The sequence below is a fragment of the Sciurus vulgaris genome (genome assembly GCF_902686455.1).
Source record: "Sciurus vulgaris genome assembly, chromosome: 11".
In the NCBI taxonomy this organism is placed as follows: Eukaryota; Metazoa; Chordata; class Mammalia; order Rodentia; family Sciuridae; genus Sciurus; species Sciurus vulgaris.
This window is the reverse complement of record NC_136472.1, coordinates 12,829-36,949: the sequence shown is the minus strand read 5'-3', so window position 1 is coordinate 36,949 and position 24,121 is coordinate 12,829. Positions and strand designations below refer to the sequence as shown.

Sequence of the window (24,121 nt, the reverse complement as noted above, 5' to 3'; positions counted from 1 at the left end):
TAAGTACAGAACTCTGGGTCTCCTCATGCATAAAGGAGCTGCAAATACCTTTGCCGCTTTCACACAGGCAGCTGGAGACTCTCTCTATGGGAAAGCACTTTGAAATTTGCTGAAGTGTTTAAATGGCTAGCAGAAAACTCAGGAAAAACTATTTAAAAAGTCCCAGAGCAAACATCATTTCTCTGATGATCCTCACAGATACTTGAGTAAAGAAGCAAGTCAGTCAAGTCTTGTAGATCTCTCTGCTAGCTCTTGTCCACACTTACCTCTTGGGGAGGAGACCAGAGTCTTGACCTCTTGACCTGCATACAGGTGACCAGTGACTGGTGCAGCCTGGGTCTTGGAGGGTCTCTTCAGTAATGTCCCAGAGTCTCCACTTGCTCCTCTCCCTGCCCAGGTGGAAATTCCTCGTGCGCCCGCCAAGCCTCTGGAGTCCTGAGGGCTCTGATCACACCTGGGCTCCTCAGGGATTCTGCCAGCATGGGGTTAGGCACTGTCAACAGAGACCTTGGCAGTCAGTGCACCTGGTCTCTCTGTGTGTCAGCCCCTGAGGACCTTGGACTGTGCCATTCTGCTCCAGGGCCCCTCCCCTGGCCCATGCCCTCCAGTTCCTCCCTGGTCTTTCCCCATGGCCCCCAGCTCCCCACCCACTCCAGGCTCTTCTTGTCACCCCTCCTCTGTCCCAGGCTCTCCTGGCCACCCCCTACTCCACTCCATCCCCTGCCCTGCCCTGTTCCTGGCCCTCCCTACCCACAGGCTCTCCAGTCCCACCCTGCTCCCGCAGCCTGCCCGTTGCCCCAGCCCCACCTCCCACCTCCCACCTCCCACCTGTGGTCCTCCAATCAGCTGGGGCCTCTGGTTGCTCCCTGCCTTCTACCCTTTCTTTGGCCCCTGGTTCTTTCCATCAACCTTCCTGCTCAACATCAGCTCTTTCTGCCCCTTTTGCCTATCTTCAACCCTCTCCTTAGACACTGGTGAGGCTACTCAGCTCTCTATGCACCAGCATTCAGGCTCAGCTGCCCTGGGCTATTCCTGTGTATTCTCAGCCCTCTTCCTACATACTCAAGTCTTCCAAGACCTCCTAGGTCCTTCCTGTCCTGTTTTTGAACGCTATTCTTGATTTTTGTTCTTTCTGTCCATCCTCTGTGAACCTGGTATACATTTCAAACCCTAGGATCCACTACTTCTCACTGCTCATTTTATTCCAGGCCTTGGCTGAATCCTACCTTCTGGAGGAGTCTCCACTGACCATGCAGCTGTCATTTCTGTGGCTGTGCATCTCTGAGGAGTGCACTCTGCTTGACAGCTTCACTCAGACCCAGCAAGCTCTGGAGCTATCTGAACAGGTCCCTGTGAACTGAAATGTAGCAAGGGCCCACCCTCGATGACCCATCATAATATCCGATCAGGTTCCTCACCCTCCACCCTCCCCAGGTAATGTCTAATTACCCCAATATCTGACCAAACCCCTCACCCTCCCCAAGGCACACAGAGCTTCCACGGCTGCAGATCCTCTGCTCTGAGGACTGAATAAGCAGAATATTAGACTATACTACACAGAATCTTTGGGGGCCTGAGTGTTCTAGGGGCCTGAATCTTCCAGAAGCCATCATGGTGAGGGCTACCTGGGTGGAACAAGGGAGTACAGTTTCCAGAATCCCTGGGGATGCCCAGGTGAATGTGCTTCCTGTGGTTCCTAGGGACCTCTGTGGTGAGGTTTACGTTGGCAGAACACTGAAATGTACTACCCAGGAGGCTTTTGGGCAGAATGACAGAATACAATCCCCAGAATCCCTGTGGGGGCAGGGTCCAGGTGAATGTGAGGGCTGCATTGGTAGAATAACAGATGACACTACCCAGAGGCCAGTAACTTCCAGAGGCCATCAGTGAGGACTGCATGGGCAGAACACTGGACTACCACTACTACTGTCCAGAATCTATGGGCATGCCTGGATGAATGTGCCCCTGTGGCTCCTAGAGACCTCTGTGGTCAGGGGTACATGGGCAGAGCACTGAAACATACTACCCAGCATCCTTAGGAGTGCGCGGCTCCTAGGAGCTTTTGGGGAAGGGTGGGAAGAGGTACTGGTGGGCAAAACAGACTATACTCCCCAGATTCCCTGGGTGGGGGGCAGGGCCCAGGTGAATATGAGGGCTGCATTGGTAGAGCACCAGACTACACTACCCAGAATCCCCAGGGATACACAGCTCCCTGGAGCCTCTGCAGTGAGGTGGGTGGTGACAGGAGAACTGCATACCTAGAAACTTAAGGGGCCCACAGCACACAGGAGTTTTTGCAGAGAGGTGGGAGGAGGTCACAGGCAGGAACATGGAGTACAGGGAAGGCAGATGTTCAGCCTGCAGCTCCCAGAAGCCTGAGTGCAGATTCTCCTCACCTTGATACTGTTGACTGGTCATGATCCTAAAATGGAGAAAATCCTTGGCAAAGTAACTGTCTCAAAGACTACGCTTCCCAGAGGCTTCTGTTTCCAGCCTGTGGTCCAACACTTGGGTGCACAGAACATGAGTCCGTTGCACCCTGTGGGCAGGTGCTTACCCATGTGCACCTGCTGAATGTTATTCCTCTACCTACTTCCTCCCTGGCTTTAGCTGTCCTTGGAGGCACTGGGTGCAGAGGATGGAGCTTAGGGATGTGGTCTCCTTGAATGTACACTTGCAGTGATGTAACAGACAAATACAAGACATCAGGTAAAGCAGTGGGAACAGAATTTATTAGGTAACTAGTCATGATAGAGGAAATACCTGAGCTCCATTATGATCTGTGCAGAGCTAATTTGGGTATTATAAAGGGGAAAAGAGGGTTAGGGAAGAGTATGATCTTGGAAGTCAGTGAAGTAAAAAATAGAGTTGGTCACTGTAAATGCAATTAGGCCAGCTGTTTGTGGCAGTTGTCTAAGAATTCTGTCTTCCCACAGAGACTGAGAGAGAGACCCTCTCCTGCTTGATGATTATATTTCAAGAGAATGGCTCTCAGGCTCTGAGAGAGGCCCTTCTGAGTTGCAAGAGAGGCATGTTTCCAATTGAAAGCCCTTTCTATCAAATAATTGGACAAAGGGAGTTGGTTAGGAGACCATAAGTCTTCCTGGCAGCCTTGAGCTTTCCTCAGGCAGTTGTTTTAATGGAGGTGGTGGAGGTGAGGGTGTTGCACATAGGCACAGACTATGCTGAGTCCCTGAGCTCCGGGGATTTTCTTCCAGCAGGGTGTGTGGACTTGGGGGAACAACCATCTGCCTCCATGCCTCAGGAAGACTGGGCACGAACATTCTCCACCAGGAAGGTCCCCCAGACTCAAGGGGACAGCGGCAGTGACTGCTGAGTCTTGGAATGCTATGGGGAATGCCAGTTCTCAACCCTCCCAGGAAACATGCATAGTCCTGGACCATCCCTGTCTTGGCCTGTGGCCTTTTCTGTAGCCAGGGGACCTGGAGTCCTAGCAAGGAGATGCCTATAAGGGAGGCACAGTTGGAGGCATGGGCTAGGGGAGGGCATTTTGCTTCCTCCTATTCTGAACAGGCAGTGTGCTAGTGCTGAAAGTCAGAATCCTGACTCAGCCAGCTGCATCATGCCCATTTTGGGGAAATGGACTGAAGTCACTGGAGCTGACCTTTGACTGGGGCTGGGCCTCCTAAGAAGAAGTGCCTATGCAATTATCAGAGGCCCTGCATGAAAGCAGGAGGTCCCTCCTCAGCTCCTGAACTCAACCCCTGTGGGAGAGAGATCCACACTCAGCATCCTGACAACCAGCCCTTCCCTTCCTCTCTCCCCTCCAGGTTCTCTCTGGCAAGTGTTGCCCTGTGGGGCTCCTGCAGTTGCCTCCCATCTGGCTGTCCTTGCCCAGGAGTTTCCTATGGGCCAAGATGCCTGCCTGGGTCTTTCTCCCTGTGTTCTCCTGAGTTTATCACCTGTTTCTATAGGCTTTTTGATACAGGACCCAATTTGCCCCACAGTGGGGCACAGAGTAAGTGTAAGCCAGGTGGTCTGAGTGTGGACTAGAGCAGAGGCCTGGGGGAGATCAGAGACCCCAGGACCTCCATGGCAAAAATGTTCTGCAATTCTATTATTCACTCACTTACTGAAGTAATTCCTGGTTTATTAAGTAGTTGGCCATTGTGAGCAGAACTGCTGTGTGTAATTGCATGCTGAATGTAGACCCATATTTTCAGATCTGTTTTTGAGGCAGTCGTGTCAATTGTTAGGATCAAGAATGTTGAGTCCTATGGTGAGACCACATTTAACTCTGGAAAACTGCCAAGCTCTTTCTTAAAGTGATGAACTACTGTGCCCTCCAGCAGCAATACATGTGAACTCCTATTTTTCACAAAATTGATATTGCATCATGAAGGTCTTATCCATTGACAGGTGCTTGGTGCCATGGGATTTCTGGACTCCAGGTCTTTAGGAACATGAAATGTCCTAAAGTGTCTTAGTCACCTCATCCTCAGGACAAGTGGTGCTCACATCATTTCCTGTGCTGCTTTGCCATCTGCATTTATCCTCTGGTGAGATGTCCCTTCAGATCTTCATCTATTTTTTAAATGGGTGTCTGTTTTCTTATTATTAAGTTTCTTATTCTATTTCAGATACAAGTCTTTTTTAGATATGTAACTTTCAAATATCTCTCCCAACCTGTGGCTTGTCTTTTTCTTTGCTAAGTATGACTTTCACAGAGTAAACGTTTTTGTAAGTTTCACATTATCAATTTTCTTTCTGGATTTGTTTTGAAATTGCATTTAAAAATCATCATGAAACATGTAATCAAGCATGTTTTCTTCTAAAATTTTTACCATCTCACAATCTAAATATAGGTCTATGGATGTTTGGTTGACATTTTGTGTAATTTGTAGCTCACCCTTGTCCATTTCCTCATATTGTTTCCAGTTGCTATCTGTGGAGCAGAAATTTCTTTCTGCATCAAAAGCCTTTGTCCCTTTAACAAAATACAACAAATATATTTACACCTGACATTTGAATTTTGATACATCAACTTTCAACCTTTTTCAAGTACTTTAACTCTGTGAGGAAAATGAGTGTATTGAAGTGTGTGTACACTGGTGTGTTTGTGCTCACTCATCTCTGTCTGTCTCTTCACAGCAGAACATTTTCTCCAGTGCTTCAGCTGTCTGACTGGTTCTGGGATCCAGGTGTTGAGTCTCAGGCTTGTCCTCTTGCCGTCAGTGTCGTCTATTCTGGGCTTAGAGAAGTGAGTGTTGTGCTGAATGTGCAGATCAAGCTTGAGAGAATTCCATCTTAACTACATTGAGTCTAACCATCCTGATCAAGGAGTATCTGTGCATGTATTAATGTTTAATTTTCTTTCTTTCTACTTTGTTTCAAGTTTTTCTGAAAGTACAATTGTACTTTAAGACATATTTAAGGACTTCAGTTTGGGAGGATGCTATTATAAATGAAAATGCTTTAAAATTTTCTTATTCTAGTTTTTGAAGTCCAATTTTTCCTATGCATTATTGCTGATACACAGGAAACCAAAGGACCTTTGTCTATTGGCATTGTACTTTGCTTCTTGCTATTTCCATCCATTCTGATCAAGGCATGAGATGGTGGGCTCTATTTCTGCTTCATTTCTAAAATCATGACCTAGAATTGTTGGGGGCTGTGCCATGTTGGCGGCGCCGGGATGGCACCTGATCACATCGGCAGCGAAGAGGTTAATTGACATAAGCACACTCAGGTGATTTTCTCGTCCATGCACACAATGTATGTGCATGTGTTCTCGAGCACTAATTGCCTGCTCGGAGTGTCTCTCCTAATCTTTGCGTAAGAGGCGTGGCCCTGCTCTCGGCCTCCTGGAAGTGATATAAGCGTAGGTGGAGCGAGACAGAGACACAGCAGCCATTAGCAGAAAAGCAGTAGAAGAAGACACACGCGGGGCAGCAGCCAGAGGGAAAAACACACCACAGCATCCATTAGCAGAAAAGCAGTAGAAGAAGACTCAAACACGAAAGCAGCTAGGAAACACGCGGCAGCAGTGAGTAGGGGCAGCGGCGGAAGGCAGATCATGGAACGGAGAACTGAGACGCATCACTAGGGCACCTTGGGTGGACGTACCCTTAGTTCACAGGATGCAGGACTTTAAGGTGTAGCAAGCCTCTTCCTCTAAGCTCTAAGCAAAGCCTGTCTTTCTCTCAAAGTTTCTCTCTTAAGCAAAGTCTCTTTCTCTCTGATAAGCGGGCTCTCTCTCTCTCTCTCTCCTCTCAAAGCAGGTAAACCTCATTTCCTCTATCCTCTATAAACAAACAAGCAAGAAAGCAGTGCACTAAAGAGAAAGAAGTGCCTCAGTTTCCACTCCACCACCACCCATAAGACCCGTGCAAGTTGTTGCTGCAGGCGGTGACAAATATCCACGGATTTTGGAACTGCAAAGAGCCAGCAACAAATGGTGGCCAGTCCGGGGAATGGTGGCCCATCCAGGGAATGGGGAGCATGCAGGGAAGGAAAATTAGCAACAACCTTACAGGAAAAAAGGGAAATCTGCACGGTGGGGAAACTGAGGAACCTCACAGGAAAAGGGTAAGGGAAAATTCAAGATCCGCCTCCGGGAATAGATACAGCAGGGAAAGTAGGAACCTCGCAGAAGTCTCTGGCCAGAGCAGTTTAAGGGCGAGGGATAGTAAAAAGAAATAGTGTTGGTCAAAAACTAAAGGTCACAAAGGACACAACAGTGAAGTGCAAAAATGCATGTATTTGTGTTGTTTGTGTTTAAAAATAAAATAAGTCAAGTAAAATAAGTCAAGAAAAGTTAAAGTAGTATACAGAAAGCTGGGTCGAAGAGGGCTCAGGTACAGGGAGCTGGGTCGAAGAGGGCCCAGGTACAGGGAACTGGGTAAAGCAACCCCCAGTGGAGAGGGCCCAAATACAGGGAGCTGGGTAAAGTAATCCGCAGTGGACTGGCCAGGTATTATTAAAATAAGATTTTGTGTGTTTGTTGTTTGTCAAGAGTTCATGTCTTTGATCAGAATGGATGAAGGAGCTCCGGAATGTGTGTATTTTGTATTGTTTGTGTTTGTACTACTGTTAGTGTGGCCTTTGTACAGTGAAGGATAAATTTAGAAATATCATGAAGTCAGTCTGAAGGGATAATTCAAAAGGAGGCGTGAAAAATATATTACAAGAAGGAGAAGTGTTGGGAGAGATTAAAAAGGAAGTTAGCTGGGGTAACCAAAAACAGGAAAGTTCTGGGGAGAAAGGAAACACTGGGGAAGAATTAGAAAATAAGGAAACCAGTGTATGATCATATGTTCAAACTCTAGCAGAAATAAGCCCAGGGTTTATAGAGGAAAAGTTGCTCAATGTGCCACAAGGGGATCTTCATAAACAGGATCTAATAGCAACAGAAAAGAACTGTTAAAGAAAACAAAGTGAGGGATAATTGTGTGGTAATGACTTAGAAGACAATTACTCAAAGTTTAAGAACAAGGGAAAAATGTAGGAGAAAGCTAAACCTAATACAAAGAACCCCAAAAAGGAATAACTAAGTGGTAGTGAAAACTTAAGAACAAGGGAAAAAGGAGAGAGCTGAATCTAATACAAAGAACTTAAAGAGGCAGTTACAACTGATGGGAAAAAGCTATGCAGAGCAGTGTTATCTGGAGGACCATGTCTGGTTGGAGAGCTCAGTGGCAAGAAATAGCTGTTGAAACTGCTTGCAGAAATGTAGTAGCAAGGTTTCCTGGTGGAAATGTTGGAATGCTAGTAGTAGGAGAAGGCTAACATGCTTCAATAGATACTCAAAATTTGATCCTGGAGTGTATGCACATATATACAGCAGCAGAGAGACAATGCCCAAACAAAAGAAAAGCCAAGAGATAACTATAGTAAAATCTGTTACACCTTGTGCCCCAGGCCTCTGCCCAAAGTGCAGAAAGGGAAAACATTGGGTTAATGAGTGCAAATTAGTTACTGATGTTGAGGGCAAGATGTTACCAAATCATTTAAGAAACAAGGCGCAGAACTCTTCAACTCAAGGCTCACAAAATGGAAGCAGTTGTCATAGCCCTTGTAGAGTTTGGGGAGTAACAGATCTTTTTGCTGATAGTGATTGCATCACTCGGGCAATTCCTAAATTGGAATTGGTTGGACCCATAGCCCCTCATAAGCTGATTTAGCCACACAGATGATTTTCATCTTTTTCTCAGTAAAGCAAGCTGCTTATTTTCATCCTGTGTAACTCACTTCTAATTCCTCATGTTGATACCTCACCTTTAAGAAGGGTTTATAAGTAAAGGGAAGTGCACTGACTAGAAGGTTAATGGAGTTAATATTGAAAAATGTAGAGAGGGTGAAACAATTGTTTTTTCAGCACAGTTTGGCACCAGATTTTGGGAATTTTGGGTTTTGCACTGGTGGGCTTGGGTGTGCTTGTGTTAATTCTATCTTACATCTCAAAGCCAGTCAACAGGCTTATGTCATCATAAAACAGGCCATGGCTGCCCTTGAAGCAGAACAATCTCCCAGTATATGGCTTGGTGTGCTGGATCGGTAGTCAAAGACGGGAAAGATTCATGGGGAGCTCATACCAACCTAAGACAGGGTTCTGACGCCTGGAGGTCAAATTCCAATGACGGGTAAGGATGGTGCTCACCACATGAGCTATCATGATGACCTGATCCTAAGCCTATTAATAAAACAGAAAGGGGAAGATGTTGGGGGCCACTGCCCTGTAGGACCCGCAGTGGTGGCTGGCCTCGCCCTAAGATGGCGCTGAGAAGCCCAACTGCAAAGAAAAACAACTTTAAGGAAGTGCTTTCTATTGGCTGACTGATCTCCTCCACATCTGTGCTTAGCTCGTGATCAGTACATGTCCTCATTACCCACCATTAAGTCTCCACAAGCCAAACGCCTGACCTGTTAAGGTGATTGGCTGTTATATCCCATAAAGCTGCGTATTTTGCGTGACGGAAAGGCAAGGCAAGGAGGGCAGGCAGCAGCTGCGGGACGAGAGAAGAGGAGAGGCGGCCGCAGCGTGACGAGAGAGGAAGAAGAGTAGCAGCCACTGCACGAGAGAAGGAGAGAGAGAGAGCTGCGCGACAAGAGAGAAGAAGAAGAAGAAGAAGAAGAAGAAGAAGAAGAAGGAAGAAGAAGAAGAAGAAGAAGGCGGAGGAGGAGGAAGAACCAGGCACTCGGCTCAGAAGCTCTCCCATAAAAATAAAGACCTTAAAACTTCATTTGAGAGCCGAGTCTTCATTGTACTCGCTGGACGAGACATAGAATAATCAGAATAATGATTCCAGAGCTTCACTGGGACTGCCACAAGGGGGCGCAGGGTCACCACTGAACAGTGAGTGGGGAGGGTCCTGCAGTTCCCACAGGTCAGCAGGCAGCAACTGGAGTCACTTTTCCTGACCCCCTTGAAGCTCCCTCTTGCCTGGATTATGGATGATGTAGTCCCAGGATTAGGATTGTGGGCACCAGCACCTTGGTTTGCCTGCTCATTGTAGGGGACTCAGGAGCGTCCACCCCCTTAGGATCTGCCCACACACTTTTGCCTGGAGTCACATGGAAGCTGCTTGTCCCAGTACCCTGAGGATTCTGAGCAGTGTTAGGGACAGGGTTAGTACAAAGGCTAGGGTTCAGGTTAGCAATGTGCTTGCTGTCCGCTGGGAATCCTTATGGCTTCTGTCACATAGGATTGTGGGTAATGTAAGATCAGACTGGAGTAACCTGATCAGATGATGGTAACCAGAGAACAGACAGGCCATATGTGAATCAAAAAGAAAAAAATTTATTGGAATGGCTCTCAGGCGAGGTTCACCGGTCCACCAAGGTGCTGGGCTGGAGAAGTCACACGTGGCCCTGATGGGGTGGTGTTTTTACAACCTGGGGTGGGGAGGAGAAGCTTGAGGATTCTGTGTCCTCCTGGGATTGGCTGGGGTCATTTGTCCTGAGTGGGCAGGGAAGGCAGAATAGGTAGCCCCCATGTCCACAAGAAAAGTTACAGACTTACCTGCCACCTGGAGCATTACTCTGGACTCAGTGAGGGTGATGGGTGCCGGGGTCCAGCCCTAGCAGGAGTCCATGGGTTCCACACGGGTAAATGGGGCATGGGGAGACAGCGTTGGCGATGGATGGAGAATGAAAGAAACAGACTGTAGTTCTGGTGCAATCACTCCCACTTTATTCTGGGGAAGACTGGGTTTATATACATTTTTCTTCAGGCTATAATGGCAGTCTTGTGCTTAATGAAATTAAAGAAGTTTTTCAAAGCATAGGCAGGAATTGTTCTTAACAAGGAACCAAAAGATTATGAGAAAACAGTAACCTTACAGATTATCCTTACCTAATAAGAATATGTAACTACGTCAATGAGCTAATACAATGTTTATTTCCTTAATATCTAAACTCTATGTGACCTAAGACTATTCTTATTACTCTCGCAGTTAAAGCGATAGACAAGTAATCTCATGTGACCATCTCTACTAGGTCCATCTGGTTAATATCTAAATTTCTGAGTTAAGGGCTACAGGAGGGCAGTGGTCGCAATGGTTATTGTGTACCAACCTTTATTATAAGGGTGACCTATTCTTTGTAGGAAGGAAGGAATGTTGTGAAACCTCATTCTTTTACCTCACCACCACACGTAAACGAAACCATCGTTAGAATTTAACCAGCCTGTTGGAGACAAAGGCAGATTTATATCTATTTTCTCCAGAGGCTTTCAGGGACTCATTGCATGGTTGCAAAATTGTTTTTAACTTTGTTAGTGGTAAAGACCTATTGTCTTTCAGATTGTAGGTAATATTTTCTGGAATTTTTGTTGTATTCCCCTCATCCCCTTAAGCAATCTGTTCAGACTGAAATGAGTAATACATTATCAGAAAAACACAGCAGAAAAAACACCATGCTCTGGAGCAAAACATCCGGCAATTCCCTTTAGGATGAGCCTTTGCAAACATCCTTCAGAGGATCTTTGTCAAGCACTGGATGGCATTCCGGATGCCCCCGCAGATGGGGGTCCTTGAGTCCGGGCACCTTCAGTCTTCTTGTGGATCCCAACAGATGACTGGCCACACCCCCACGTGGAGGCACTGGGGAGGGGCCAACCATCAGGCAGTCACTCTTCCAGTGTCCTACTTGTTTGCAGATGGGACATGGTCTGGAGGAGGGCCGTGGGTTTGGGCACTGATGGGCCCAGTGACCTTCGTGATCACACTTGAAGCAAGTCCCTGGTGGAAAGGATTGCCTGTCCCCATTTGAAATTCTCGCTGGAGCCGCAGGCTGCAGGGCAGCTACCAAGGCTTGGGATTGGAGTGTCATCTTTTTCTGTAAATGAGACTGCCTGGCCAATTTGGCCAATTCTTCTTGGGCATTATAGACCTTAAAGGCCATTTTTACCAGGAATCAGATAGGAGTTTGAGGGTCCTCCTCAGCTCCTTTGAACTTTTTCCTGATGTCAGGAGCCAATTGAGAAATAAAGTGGGTTGCTAGAACTGTTGCCCCAGAGAGAGGCTTAAGGTTCCGTTTAGTATACTTGGTAAGGGCCTCTGTGAGACGACTAAGGAATAAGATTGGATTTTCACCTGGATCCTGGGTAATTTCCCTCAACTTATGAAAGATGATCACTTTGTTGGACACTGCCTGCATGCCTGCTATGAGGTATTGGATCATACGGGCACAATGGCAGTGACCCTGCTGACCATCTCGGTATCCCCAACCTGGTTTGGTTGTTGGGACTGCTGCTGCCCCTGCGGGTAGGGCTATGTCCATTAGGCAGACTTGGTCGGCATGATCTTGTGCTGCCTGCTGAATGAGGGCCCATTCGTCTGGGGTGAGAGTGGAGGAAAGAATGATATAAACATCAGGCCAGGTGAAATCTGAGAAAGATATCTAAATTCCTTAATAAAAGTAGAGGAGTCAGCACAGAAAGCACCTAGGCGCTTTTTGATCTGGGAAAGATCCTGAAGTGAGAACCCAACAGGGACTCTCACAATGCCTTCCGCACCAAGGAGTTCTGAGTTGGGGGGGGGGGCGATGAGATCGGGTGAGCACTAACAGGAGAGGAGAGAGAAAGGGAGGGGGAGGGATCGTCCAGGGAGAAGAGGGGGAGGAGCAGAAGTGGGTGGGCCCAGGAGCAGCATGGGTGGTGGAGGAGGAGCCGGAGGAGGAGAAGCGGGAGGAGCTGTAGCTGTAGGAGGAACAGAGGAGGAAGTTTGCCCTGAGTAAGGAGGGGGAGGATGGGTGGGTGGAACTGAGAGCAGCTCCAGTGAATCTGTGAATGAGGAAGAGGACACAGAAGAACAGTGGGGGAGGGGTTGGGGACCATCTCTGGCTAGTGTTAGGATATGATATCCACCGATCCCCAGAGAGTCAAAGTGCACACACGGTAATGCAAGTCAAACGACGAGGTTTTATTTAAAGCAAGCTTGAGCCTGGACTGCAACTAGTCCCTCAGACCACTACAATGGCTGAGTGGGGAGTGGCCCCAAGGGGTGAGAAAGCACTCTATTTAAGAGATTTTCAAGCATTCACACACAAAGACCTGTACATTATTGGTTAACATTTGATCAGCTAAACATTTGTCCTCTTTTGGTTGGGTCCCACCAAACTACTTGATTCTCATTGGGTCCCACCAGAACTGAACAGTCTTGGAGGAAGAAGGGAGGAGGGAAGGGGTGAACTATGTAGGAGATGAGTCAGGGCTAGGCCCCCTGTCCTTGATAGATAAGGTTCCCTGGCAGTTGCACATTCCTTGGACAGATATCTCTTAACAGCCTTGATAAGCCTGGGGGCTCAGCACATCCTATTTGTCCTGTATTGGCTCTTGAGGGCACTGTAGCAACTCTTTGCATCCTGGTGATTAAGATAGTTTCTCATTCCTTAGTGTTTGTGCACCCTTTCCTGTGGAGGGTTTTACAGATGTCACCCTGTTCTCAAAACTAGGAGAATTTGGGCAGTGGAGCAGGTAGACCAAAGGGAGGGGCAAGAGTGCAGATCCCAAAATTCTGAACATAGGGCACACGTGATCATTTCTCTGTCCAGTGGCAGTTATTGTCCAAATCAGCAAAGATTTGAAAATCAAAGGTCCCCTCTGGAGGCCATTTTGAGTCATTGTCTCACACGTACTGGGGCCAGGCCACAGTCAAGTAAAGGACCAGCCACTTATGGCATATGTCTTGGGCGAGTCCTAATTTAGTGAAATTAAGGTACAGACAGCCCAAAAGAATCTTGGGGTCTAGGGAGGACCCGGTGTTTCCCATGGCCTTTCAGTATTACCCAGGGGATGAACAGGGGCAGAAAGAGGCGTCCCAAATTCTGATGGTGTTCACCCGAGGAACGCAAAGTGGGTGAGCCAGAGGCCAGGATGTCTCCTTAGCCTATAGGGGCCCAGAATGGAAAAAAGGGGGATAGCCAGAGGCTGGGACGTCTCCACAGTCTACTAGGTCCCAAATGGAATGGGTGTGGGTCTGTGGTGCATGCGCGACTTATGGACAGACCCTGGTAATGGAGAGTGCAACCAGAAGGCCAAGGGAAATGCAAGGGAACTTGCCCCACTTCTGTAGGCCCAGAAGAGAAACAGAGTGGTGAGGAATCTCCTGGTCCATCTGAGGGAGAGGGTGGACTTCAACCCTGATGGGGGAGGCTTGAGGACCCTTACGGGTTTTGGCACCAAATGTAAGATCAGACTGGGGTAACCTGGTCAGACAGTGGTAACCAGAGAACAGACAGGCTAGAAGAGAATCAAAGAGAAAAACTTTATTGGGATGGCTCTTGGGCAAAGTTTGCTGGTCCACTAGGGTGCATGTGGCCCTGATGGAGTGGTGTTTTACAACCTGAGGTGGAAGAGGGAAAGATTGAGGACTCCATGTCCTCCTGGGATTTGCTGGGGTCGTTTGTCAGTGCCTGATTGACTGCTCCTTTGGGCCTGCATAGGCTACATTGTTTCTCTGTGCATGCGCAAGTTGCTTGATGCCCTGCCCCATCCAGCCACCCCAAACCACACTAACAGGTGATATAGTCCTGTGTTTTTTCTGCCTACCAAGTGGAGACCCTGGGGACTTCCACTCCTTGGCATTGTGGGCAACAGTTCTGAGTTTTGCCTGCTAACATTTTCTGAGAGTCCCACGGAAGCTGAAGGGCAGATTACTCTGGTAATGTGAGGATTCTCAGCAGTGTTAGGGTTAGGGTGCTGGGGTCCAGCCCTAGCAGCAGCCGGGGTCCAAGGTGGATGGGAGGCATCGGTGCAGTGGAGAAACAGCACACAGAGACACCACATGTTCTGAGGCTGAGTTTGAATCTTTATTGTTCACAGAGTCTTTTTATATGTTTTTTCTTTGGTATTGATTACATCATTTCATGGTTAATACAAGGAAATGTTAAGTAAAAAATCTTCAAGAGTATAATTAATGATCTTATTCAAGAAACATGTTTTTACTGTATGATAGCTTAAGTAAAAAGAAAAACAGTTCCCAGCAAGGTAGAAGGCTCCAGGCTCTGTTTAGTTTTGATTTCCCTGAAAGAATATGTCATTAAGTTTCTGTACAAATTACCCCTTCTAATGTTAGTTATTAAGAGTGGAATGTTTTTTGTTATTGCTAACAGAGAATAGAGGAATCAGCTTACAGTTAATAGTTATTCTATTTTATGTACTCAATGACAGACTAAAATTCTAAGTAGACATAGGAAGAATACAAATTGTACCTATGATTAACCTATAACTAAACAATAAGACATATTAATATTGTTTAACTAATCATAAAGGTTAAAGCAAGCTCAGCAGGGTTGAGTAAACTTCAGTTGCATGGCTACTGCTGTGGTTAATAAGTACTAGACAGGTTAAGCTAACAATAATATGATATCTTATACTGTGTGAACTTAATGTTGAGGAACTTCTCTCTGGGGAATAGGTGGCTAATATTTATAGCATTTAGTAAATCCTAATCTTTAAGAAATGGAATATCTTGCACTCTTGTATGTTTACCTTCAAACCAGATTATAATATGTCCTGATTTTATATCTAAATATCCTGTGGGAGATAAAGGAGGGTCTAAATCCAGGGGCTTAAGAGGCATCCCTCTGGGAGGATGTCATGGCTTTCCACTAATTAAATAAGCATTGCCATAAGGTGTTTTAACTGTAGGAACTCTATTTTCTTTATATCTTTTGTTCCTGTTAATCATTCCTGATAAGGTTGTAGTTATTTGCCTACGTACTTCAGGTCATCTGAGAGTAGCCAACAGGGGATTGGCAGCTAGAATCTGTTTTTGTATTTTCTCATTGCATTCTTGGTTACTCAGAGTTTCATTGCAAATGGCTAAATCTGAAATCACTGTTCCATTAGAAGTCTGGTTTTTATGTTTTAACCCTGGTTCTGTTAAGACCCTGTTTTCAGGGAAAACACATAAAATATTAATAGTAAACCTACACATATTAAGCAAGCAAGGAAGGAAGGAAAGCCTGCAACCCGAATTCCCAATGAAATGAGACTTTGCAAACACCTTTATTACTCAGGAGAATCTTTGTCAAGCACTGAGGGGAATTGCAGGTGGCGTAATATTAGGGTTAATATTAGGACAGAGGCTCAGGTAGGGTTCACATTTTGCCAGCTCTCTGTTGGGGATCCTTGGAGTGTCTGCCCATTAGGGTTCTGAGTAATTTAATTCTGAGTTTTGCTCACTGACCTCTCCTAGGAGTCCCATGGAAGCTGAAGGCCACATGCTTACCCTGATATCCTGAGGATTCTGAGTAGTTTTAGGATCAGGTCAAAGTTATGGTAGGTTTAGCATTTGGCAGGTTGTCTGCTGGGATCCTAGCTGCCTCCATCACTTAGGATTGTGGGTAATGTATTGTGATTAACCCACTCACTGTGAGTGATCCCGGGAGATTCCTTGGGAATGTGGGTAATGTTGTCTGTGTTTTGTCTGCTCACTGCTCTAGGAGGAGGAAACTCTGGTGATTTCTATCAGTTGGCATCATGGGTAATGTAGTTCTGAGTTTTGCCCCCTTACCTCTGCCAAGGGTCCCATGGAAGCTGAAAGTCACACACCCTGGTGCCTTGAGGATTAAGTCTATAGTAGATTTAATGTTTGTTGGTTTGTTTGTTTCAGTACTAGGGATTGAACCCAAGGGCACTTAACCGCTGAGCCACATCCCCAACACCCTTTCTTTTAATTTTGAGTCAGGGTCTTGTTAAGTTGCTTAGGAACTCACTAAGTTGCTGAGGCCAGCTTTGAACTTGTGATCCTCCAGCCTCAGGTGTGCAACAAGGTTTAGTGTTTTGCCGATTGTCTGCTGGGGATTCTGGTGGTTTCTGCCACTTAGAATTGTGGGTAATGTAGTCCTATGATAAGTCCACTCTCTGCAGGTAATCCTAGGAGATTCTTCCCCATTGGGAATGTGGGTAATGTAGTCCTGCATTTTGCCCACTCACTGTGAGGGGAGGACCCAGGTAACTTGTATACCTTCACATCATGGTTCTGAGCTTTGCCCATACATCTCTGCTATTAGTCACATGAAGCTGAAAGCCACATGCTTGTCCTGGTACACTGAAGATTTTGACCAGTGTTAGGGTTAGAGCTAGGATTAGTGCAAGGGCTAGGGTTTGGGCTAATACTTTCCCTTTGCTGACTGTCTACATGGGATCCTAGCAGCCTCTGCTACTTCAGATTGTGGATAATGTAGTCTGTGTTGTGCCTGCTTATTGTGGGGGATCCTAGGAGTTTTGGGTGCTCCCTAGCATTGGAGTGCAAGGAGAGTGAGGGATGAAGAGGGACTGAGGGAAGCTGGGACAGGTGCTCACTGTGCTGCTGGGAGAGATTGAGGTGCGTGGAGAGTGAAGGGGTGATAATCAGGGTCAGGTTGGATCACAGGACGTGTTGCTTTGGGGCAAGTTAAGTTCACTGGTGGAGAAAACAGAGGAGCTGAGGTATGGCTAGGGAAGGAAGGCCACTAAAGTGAAGAGAAGCAGGGTCCAGGAGGCTCTTACCATGTAGTGAGTGAGGGGCGATGGGGCCAGCTGCACTTCAGCTAAGCTCTGTACAGGGAACTATTGGCCAAGGACTCCCTTTAGCACTAAAGGGGATTTGGGTGAATGAGATGAAGCCTCTTCCCTGCAGGATCAGGCACAAGGATGTCTTCTGTTACCCTCAGGTTTGGTCATTATCCCAAACCCACCCATTGCTGACCTGTTAGTCCCACTCAATCACAATTACTAATGCTAGATGACCCCCAAATCATGCTCTACAAAGCCACAATCCATAGACCTATAGCATTTATAACACAGATTTCCTGCAGAAGACACAAGCTCAAGGCCAGGTGCTGTCAACCCCTCAGGCAGTGGGGCCATCTCTCCTGCTCATTTCCCCTCCTTCCTCAGTTAGAGACCAAGGTGTAGAGAGGGAGGCTGAGGTATGGGGTGATGCACATGGCTCAGGTGGCCTGTGTTGGCTGTCTGGATGCTGTGCCTGCCTCCCTTCTTGAGGCTGTGTTGCACCACATGTGGACTGTTCTCTCTCCTCCCTCCAGTGGGTTGTGGAGTGTCTGCTTGCAGAACTTATCATGCATCAGCAATCACCAAGTGTGCCTGGAGGAAGGTCCAGGCCCAAGTGGTGAACTGGCACCACTCCGGGAAACTTCCTGGCAACAGAGACTTGCTAAGGGTCTTACTGAGTTTCCCCAGTAGCTAGAACTACAGGCATGAACTACCATGCCCACTGACAATTTCAACTTTAACTTCAATTTCTACATTATCATTTTTTTTTCTTTCATCGATTTATTTTAGAGCAGTATTAAAAACACATTATGAAACATAGTCATGAGTACTTTGTTCTACAATTTCACAGTTTCACATTTTCAGTGTAGGTCTATGGATGGTTTTGAGAATCTTATAAAGGTTTTCCATGTCCATTTCTCCCTTATGTTTTCCAAATGCTCCATCACCATCTGTGTAGCAGACACTCCTTTATTTATTGAAGGTCTTTGTCCCTTTGTCCCTTTGACAAAATCATCTGTCTGTATGTAGTGGGTGTGTTTTGGACTCCCCACTCATCTCCCCTTATCTATTATTCCTCCACAGAATCACATTTTCTTCACTACTTTAGCTTTCTGACAAGTGTTGGGATACAGATATGAGTTCTTCGTTTGTCCTGTAGTCTGTGTCACCTATTCTAGGTTCAGAAAGAGTTTGCTGAAAAATTGAATATTATTGCCTTGAATCTACAGATCAAGTTTGAGAAAATTTTATCTTAACTAGGTAGAGACTTGAAAAAGTAATATCTCAGCATTTACTTATATTTTGTTTGATTTATTTCAATTGTGTTTCAAGGTTTTCTGAAATTGCAATAGCAATTTAAAACGTACATGTTAAGTGTTCAATTTGGGGATGCTATTATAAATGAAATTGTTTACATTTTTTTCTTATTCTTGTTTTTAAAGTCCAATTTTTCCTATACATCATTGCTGATAGTAAGAAATCAACTGACTTTTGCCTATCAACCATGTATTTTATTTTTTGCTATCTTCATTATGCTCAAACATGAAATGGTGGATTATATTGCTGTTTGATTTCCAAAATTATGGCTTAGAAAAATCAGAACCTTGTATTTCAGAACTTCACTAGGACTGCCACAAGGGGGCGCAGGGGCCCTGCTGAACAGTGAGCACTGAGCATCTTCAGCTGCCCACAGGGGGCAGCAGGGGGTGCTCAGAGTAACTTTTTCTGATACCCTGGAATCATCTGCTTGCCAGAAATGGGTGTCCTGTGCCCACAGCAAGCTTCCTTCTCAGGACTCACCTAGGGAAATGCCATGGCTGGGTCACATGGGGTCTACGTGCACAGTGAGGTAACCCCAAACCTTCAAGACCTGTCCTAACCCTCACCTTTGTGATCCACCAGAGGAGAGACCATGGCTGTGGACATCTTGGGCTATGTCTGTGGTGAGAAAAGTTTCCTTCACCTTGGGAACCACACGGGGAGAAGCTGTGATTGGGGACACCTGGGGGCCATGTCCACAGTGAAGTAATCCTAACCCTAACCTTGGGACCCACCTAGGATGACTGCAGACACCCTGGAGCATGACCGTTGTGGCAGAGACCCCTTGGAACCCTCACAGGGAGATGCCTTGGCTGGGGACCATGTGCACTGTGAGATTTCTTCTTGGCATCTACACGTGGGATGGCTCGCAGTTGGATAACTAGTCAATCTGAGGAAAAGGTGGTGAAGAACGAGGAGAATTCTATCATCTACTATCCCACGCACTGAGGAAGAAGCTCTGCTGTGTTTTTTTGTTTGTTTTGTTTGTTTTTACTTTTGTAGGTAATATTTTAGTTGAACTTAATTTTATAAAACTAAGCCTCATTGAGACTTTGGCTGTTCATTGCCAGAGTATCCTAAAGTATATTTTATGGGGAGAAATCCCAGGAGACTGAAAGGAGAAACACTAAGACAGAAACTCAAGATAGTGGAGGGGAAATTGTCTAGCATATGTGAGGCACTGGGTTCAATGATCGGCACCACGTATAAATAAATGAATAAATTAAATATCCATCAACATCTAAAAAATTTTTTCAAAAAAGATTTTAAAAAGATAGTGTAGGGAGGCATGGGGCTCCCAGCACCTGGAACTTCACTAGTGCCTGAGGGGATGGGCTAATGTTACCTCATTGTTTTTATTTATTTTTATGGTACACTTTTTTCAGTGTTAAAGTGACTTGAAAAATATGGAGAAGTTGATGTATCAATGTGATAATAATATCGTGGCTGCATTGAAGAGATCTTTCTACTAAATGACTGAGTTTTATAGACAATACCAGGGATTTATGGGTAAGTCTGCAAATTCCTAGAAGCCACTGTCGTGATCACTGTGCCAGACCACACTGCCCAGAATCCCTGGAGTGCCTGGAAAAACATACTGCTATAGCTCTCACAGTCCTTGTGGAGAGGGTTGGCAGGCAGTCACTGAGCTACACTACCTACAATCCTTAGGATTCCAGGAAAATGACATGACCTGAACCTCCATGGCCTCCATGTGGTAAGGGCTGAGTAGCAGAAGACCAGACTTCCCTGGTACAACACCAGACTTCACTGGTACAATCCTCAGGGTTCTCTGGGTAACCATGTGGCATGCAACTGCCAGCCTCTGGGGTGAGGGAATGCATGGGCAAAACAATATACTACACTAACCATGAACCTTTGGTGCTCACAGGTCCAAAAGGTCTCTGCAATGAGGACTGGACTTCACTGCCTAAAGTGCCTGAGCTTACCCATGTGAATGTGTAGCCTGGAACTCCCATGGCCCTCCATGGTGAAGGCTGTACAGGCAGAATACTGCAATAAATTTCTCAGAATACCTGGGGATCCTGGGGGAAAATGTACAGATTGTACCTCTGTGGTGAGAGCTTTCTTGGTAGGTCACTGGATCATAGTACTAAGAATCTTCAGGATGCCTGGGCAAACATTCAGCCTGCAGCTTACAGGGACATCTGGCAGAGATGTATATGAGCAAAACACTGGACTACATTACCCACAATACTTATGGGCAGCAGAAGCTCATATGAGTGATCCAAACTCTGAGCTGGCAAAATGTGGAACTACATCACCCATAATCCTAAGCGAGGGGGGGGGGTAGAGGCTCCCAGGTTTTCCCACAGAGAACTAGCAAAACATTGGACTACATTATCCACAATCCTCAGGGGGGTGGGGATGGGAGGCTCATAGGAATGTTTCCCAACCATAGCTGTATTAATGTGGGACTGTTGCGGGGCACAATTTAAGAACAGACCAATCAGCACTGAGAAGTCCAAATTTGAGTATTAGCCAGCCAGCTGACTGTCTCACAAAAAGCCCAAAATGGCTATTGGGAGAGCAGCACCAAGCACGGGAGTGCAGGAGTTTATAAAGGCAAAACCACAAGAATAATTGAGGCACATGTAGGTCACAAAAGACCTTGTTGAGACAGATATTTTGATTACATGAGAGAATAGTTTTGATTGCACATTTCAGAGGCATTTTTGTTATACATCAGGGCCATAGGGACACGGGAAAGTCCTATTGTACTTCCAACATAGCTACAGCTTCAGGAGGCTGAAAGGAAAACACTACAAGCAAGAATACAATAGAGTCAGGTCAGAACAAACTGGTGTTATTTTGGTTCTTTTCGATATCAGAACTACATTACCCACAATCCTTGGGGAGTGGAAATCATAGGAGTTCCCCACACCTGTGAGCTGTTAAAATGTGGGACTAAATTATTCACAATTCTGAGGTGGTAGAAGCGCCCAGGTTCCCCTAAAGGGAGCCAGAAAAATGGTGGACTACATTACCCTCAGTCCTTGGGGCAGAAGCTGTCAGGAGCCCCCTTGCTCCCCACACGCTCACCCTATGAGCAGGCAAAATGCTGCTGAGCCATAAAATACATGGGACTTAATTATCCACAGTCCTAATGGGATAGAAGTTCCCTGGGTTCTGCACAGAGAACCAGCAAAATACTGCACATTACCCACAATCCACAGGGGTTGGAGTGGGGGGGGGCAACTCACAGGAGCCTTCCACCACCAAAAACTGGCAAAACGTTGAACTACATTACCCAGAGTCCTCAGGGGCAGAAGCTTATGGGAGAATTCCTTCCACCACTTCCGATGAGTGGGCAAACCCCTGGACTAAATAATTTACAATCCCAAGGGGACTGAAACTCCCAGGATCCCCCACGAAGAGCCAACAAAATGCTGAATTACATTAAAACTGTCAGGATTAGAGTTAGGGTTCATGTTTGGCTCACTCTCCATGGGGGATTCTGGGAGCTTCCTGAGGATTATGGGTGGATTTTATCCACACACCTCTGCCAGGAGACATACAGAAGCTAAATGCTACATGCTTGCCCTCATACCCTGAGGAATCTAAGGTTAGGGCTAGGGGTAGGGTCAGGCAAAGATTAGCTGCAGGGTTAGGGTTAGTGTCATTGATGAAACCAAGGAATTTCCCTTCATTTCTGCCACTAAGGAGCATGGGTAGTGTAGTCCCAGGTTTACCACACACCCCGAACATCCTGGAAACTTCCTCTTCTTAGGATTATGAGTAATATAGTCCCAACATTTACCGCTGACCGCTTGGTATTCTGGGAGCCCCTCCTCTGAGAATTGTGGGTGAAATAGTCATGGACTTACAATGGGGAGTTCTGGAAACTTCCTCCCCACATGGAACTGTGGGTAATGCAGTCCCAACTGGGGAATTGTGGGAGCATCTTACCCTGTTAGAATTGTGGATTATGTAAATGAAGTGTCCTTTCCATTCAAAGGATCCTGGGAACCTCCTCCCCACTAGGATTATGGGCAATGTAGTCCAAACATTCACCCGCTCACTACTTGGTATTCTGGGAGCCTCTTCCTTAAGGATTGTGGGTGAAATACTCATGGGCTTACAGCTCGCCTTGGTGAACTCTGGGAACTTCCTCCTCCCCATAGAATTGTGGGCCATGTAGTCCCATGTTTTTTCCACTGGGAGGACTTATGGGAGCTTCCTCCCTTGTTAGAATTGTGGGTAATGTAGTTTCATGATTTGTCCTCTCTATGCGAAGGGTTCTGGGAACTTCCTCCCCGGTAGACTTGTGGTCATGTAGTTCCATGTTTTATCTCCTCTGTGCAAAGAATCCTGGTAACTTCCTCTCCTTCAGGTTATGACTCACATAGTTCCAACATTTGTCTGCTCAGCACTGGGTATTATTTAGGCCTCCTCCCCTAAGGATGGTGGGTGAAGTAGTCACGTGCATACCATTCACTTTGGGGACTTCTGGAAACATCCCTCCCCATAGAATTGTGGATAATGTAGTCCCATGATTTGTCCTCTCCAAAGGATCCTGGGAACTTGTCCCCTTAGGATTATGGGTAACATAGTCCCAATATTTGCCCGCTCACTGCTTGGTATTTTTGGATCCTCCTCCCTTAAGTATTGAGTGTGAACTAGTCAGGCTTACTGCTCACTTTGGGGAATTCTGGGGACTTCCTCCCCCATAGAATTGTGGGTCATTTAGTCCTACATTTTACACTATCTGTGGGGAATTGTGGGAGATTCCTCAATGTTGGAATTGTGGGTGATATAGTCTCATGATTTGTCTTCTCCAAAGGATCCTGGGAACTTCCTTTCCTTAGGATTATGGAATCCTAACTGTAGTTCCAACATTTGCTCACTCACCTCTGGGTATTCTGGGAGCCCCCTTATCCCTTGGCATTGTGGGCTATGTAATCCCAGGTTTTGCCTCTTATTGCAAGAGATCCTGGGAAATGACCCATGTTAGAATTGTGAGAAATAAATTTCCATGATTTGCTTGCTCACTGCTGGCTGTCGTGGGAGACTCTTCCCCCAAGGATTATGGGTAAAGTGGTCTAAGGTTTACAACTCATTTTAGGGAATCCTGAGAATATCCAGTCTATAAAATTGTGGGTAATGTAGTTCTAGATGTAACCACTTCTGGTGGGGGTGATACTGAGAACTTCCCCCCCTCTTAGGATCATGGGTAATATCCCAGGATTTCTTGGATAGCTGCAGGGACTCATGAGAGTTACTCTCCTCAGGATTGTGGGTAATGTAATCTAAGGTTTACAACTCACTTTGGGGAATCCTGGGAACTTTTAACTTGCCTAATTTTGGGTAATGTAGTTCTAGATATAACCACTTATGGTGGAGGATCCTTGGAAGTTCCTTCCTTTTAGGATCAAGGGCAATGTTATCCCATGTTTTTCCTGATAGCTTCAGGGACTCATGGGAGTTACTGTCATCAGGATTGTGGAAATGTAGTCTTGGGCTTATTACCCATTATGGGATTCTGGGAGATTCCTCACCCACAGAGGTTTTAAAAGTGTAGTCTCAGGTTTACCACGGGTAACAGGGGTTCCTAGGACATCCTCACCTTAGGGTTAAGTGTAACATACACCCCTCATTCTCTTGATCACCATTGACTATCCTGGGAGCTATCTTCTCTCTTGGAATTGTGGGTAATGTAGTCCTGGTTTTGCCTGCTCACTGCAGGGAATTAGGAGTTCCTCCCCCTTAGTCTGTAGGTGATGTATTCCTGGGCTCACCACTCATGGCAGAGGAATTTGGGAACTTCCTCCCCTTACATCCTTGGATAATGTGGTCCCACAATTTTCTTGGCACTGG

General features: G+C 46.2%; 1 protein-coding gene across 2 annotated transcripts in view; it reads left to right on the top strand.

Moving 5' to 3' along the window:
- The window catches only part of BET1L (Bet1 golgi vesicular membrane trafficking protein like), a 48,323-nt gene extending 25,133 nt beyond the window's left edge, over positions 1–23,190 (top strand). The window contains exon 6 of one of the 2 annotated variants that reach the window (XM_079102890.1): positions 20,175–23,190. In XM_079102890.1, the coding sequence (XP_078959016.1) occupies positions 20,175–20,240 (66 nt within the window). In that variant the 3' untranslated portion in view covers positions 20,241–23,190. Of the gene's footprint in view, positions 1–5,115; positions 5,161–20,174 lie in introns of those variants that run through there. The other variant, XM_079102891.1, reaches the window with a different exon arrangement.
- The last annotated feature ends 931 nt before the right edge of the window (positions 23,191–24,121 follow it).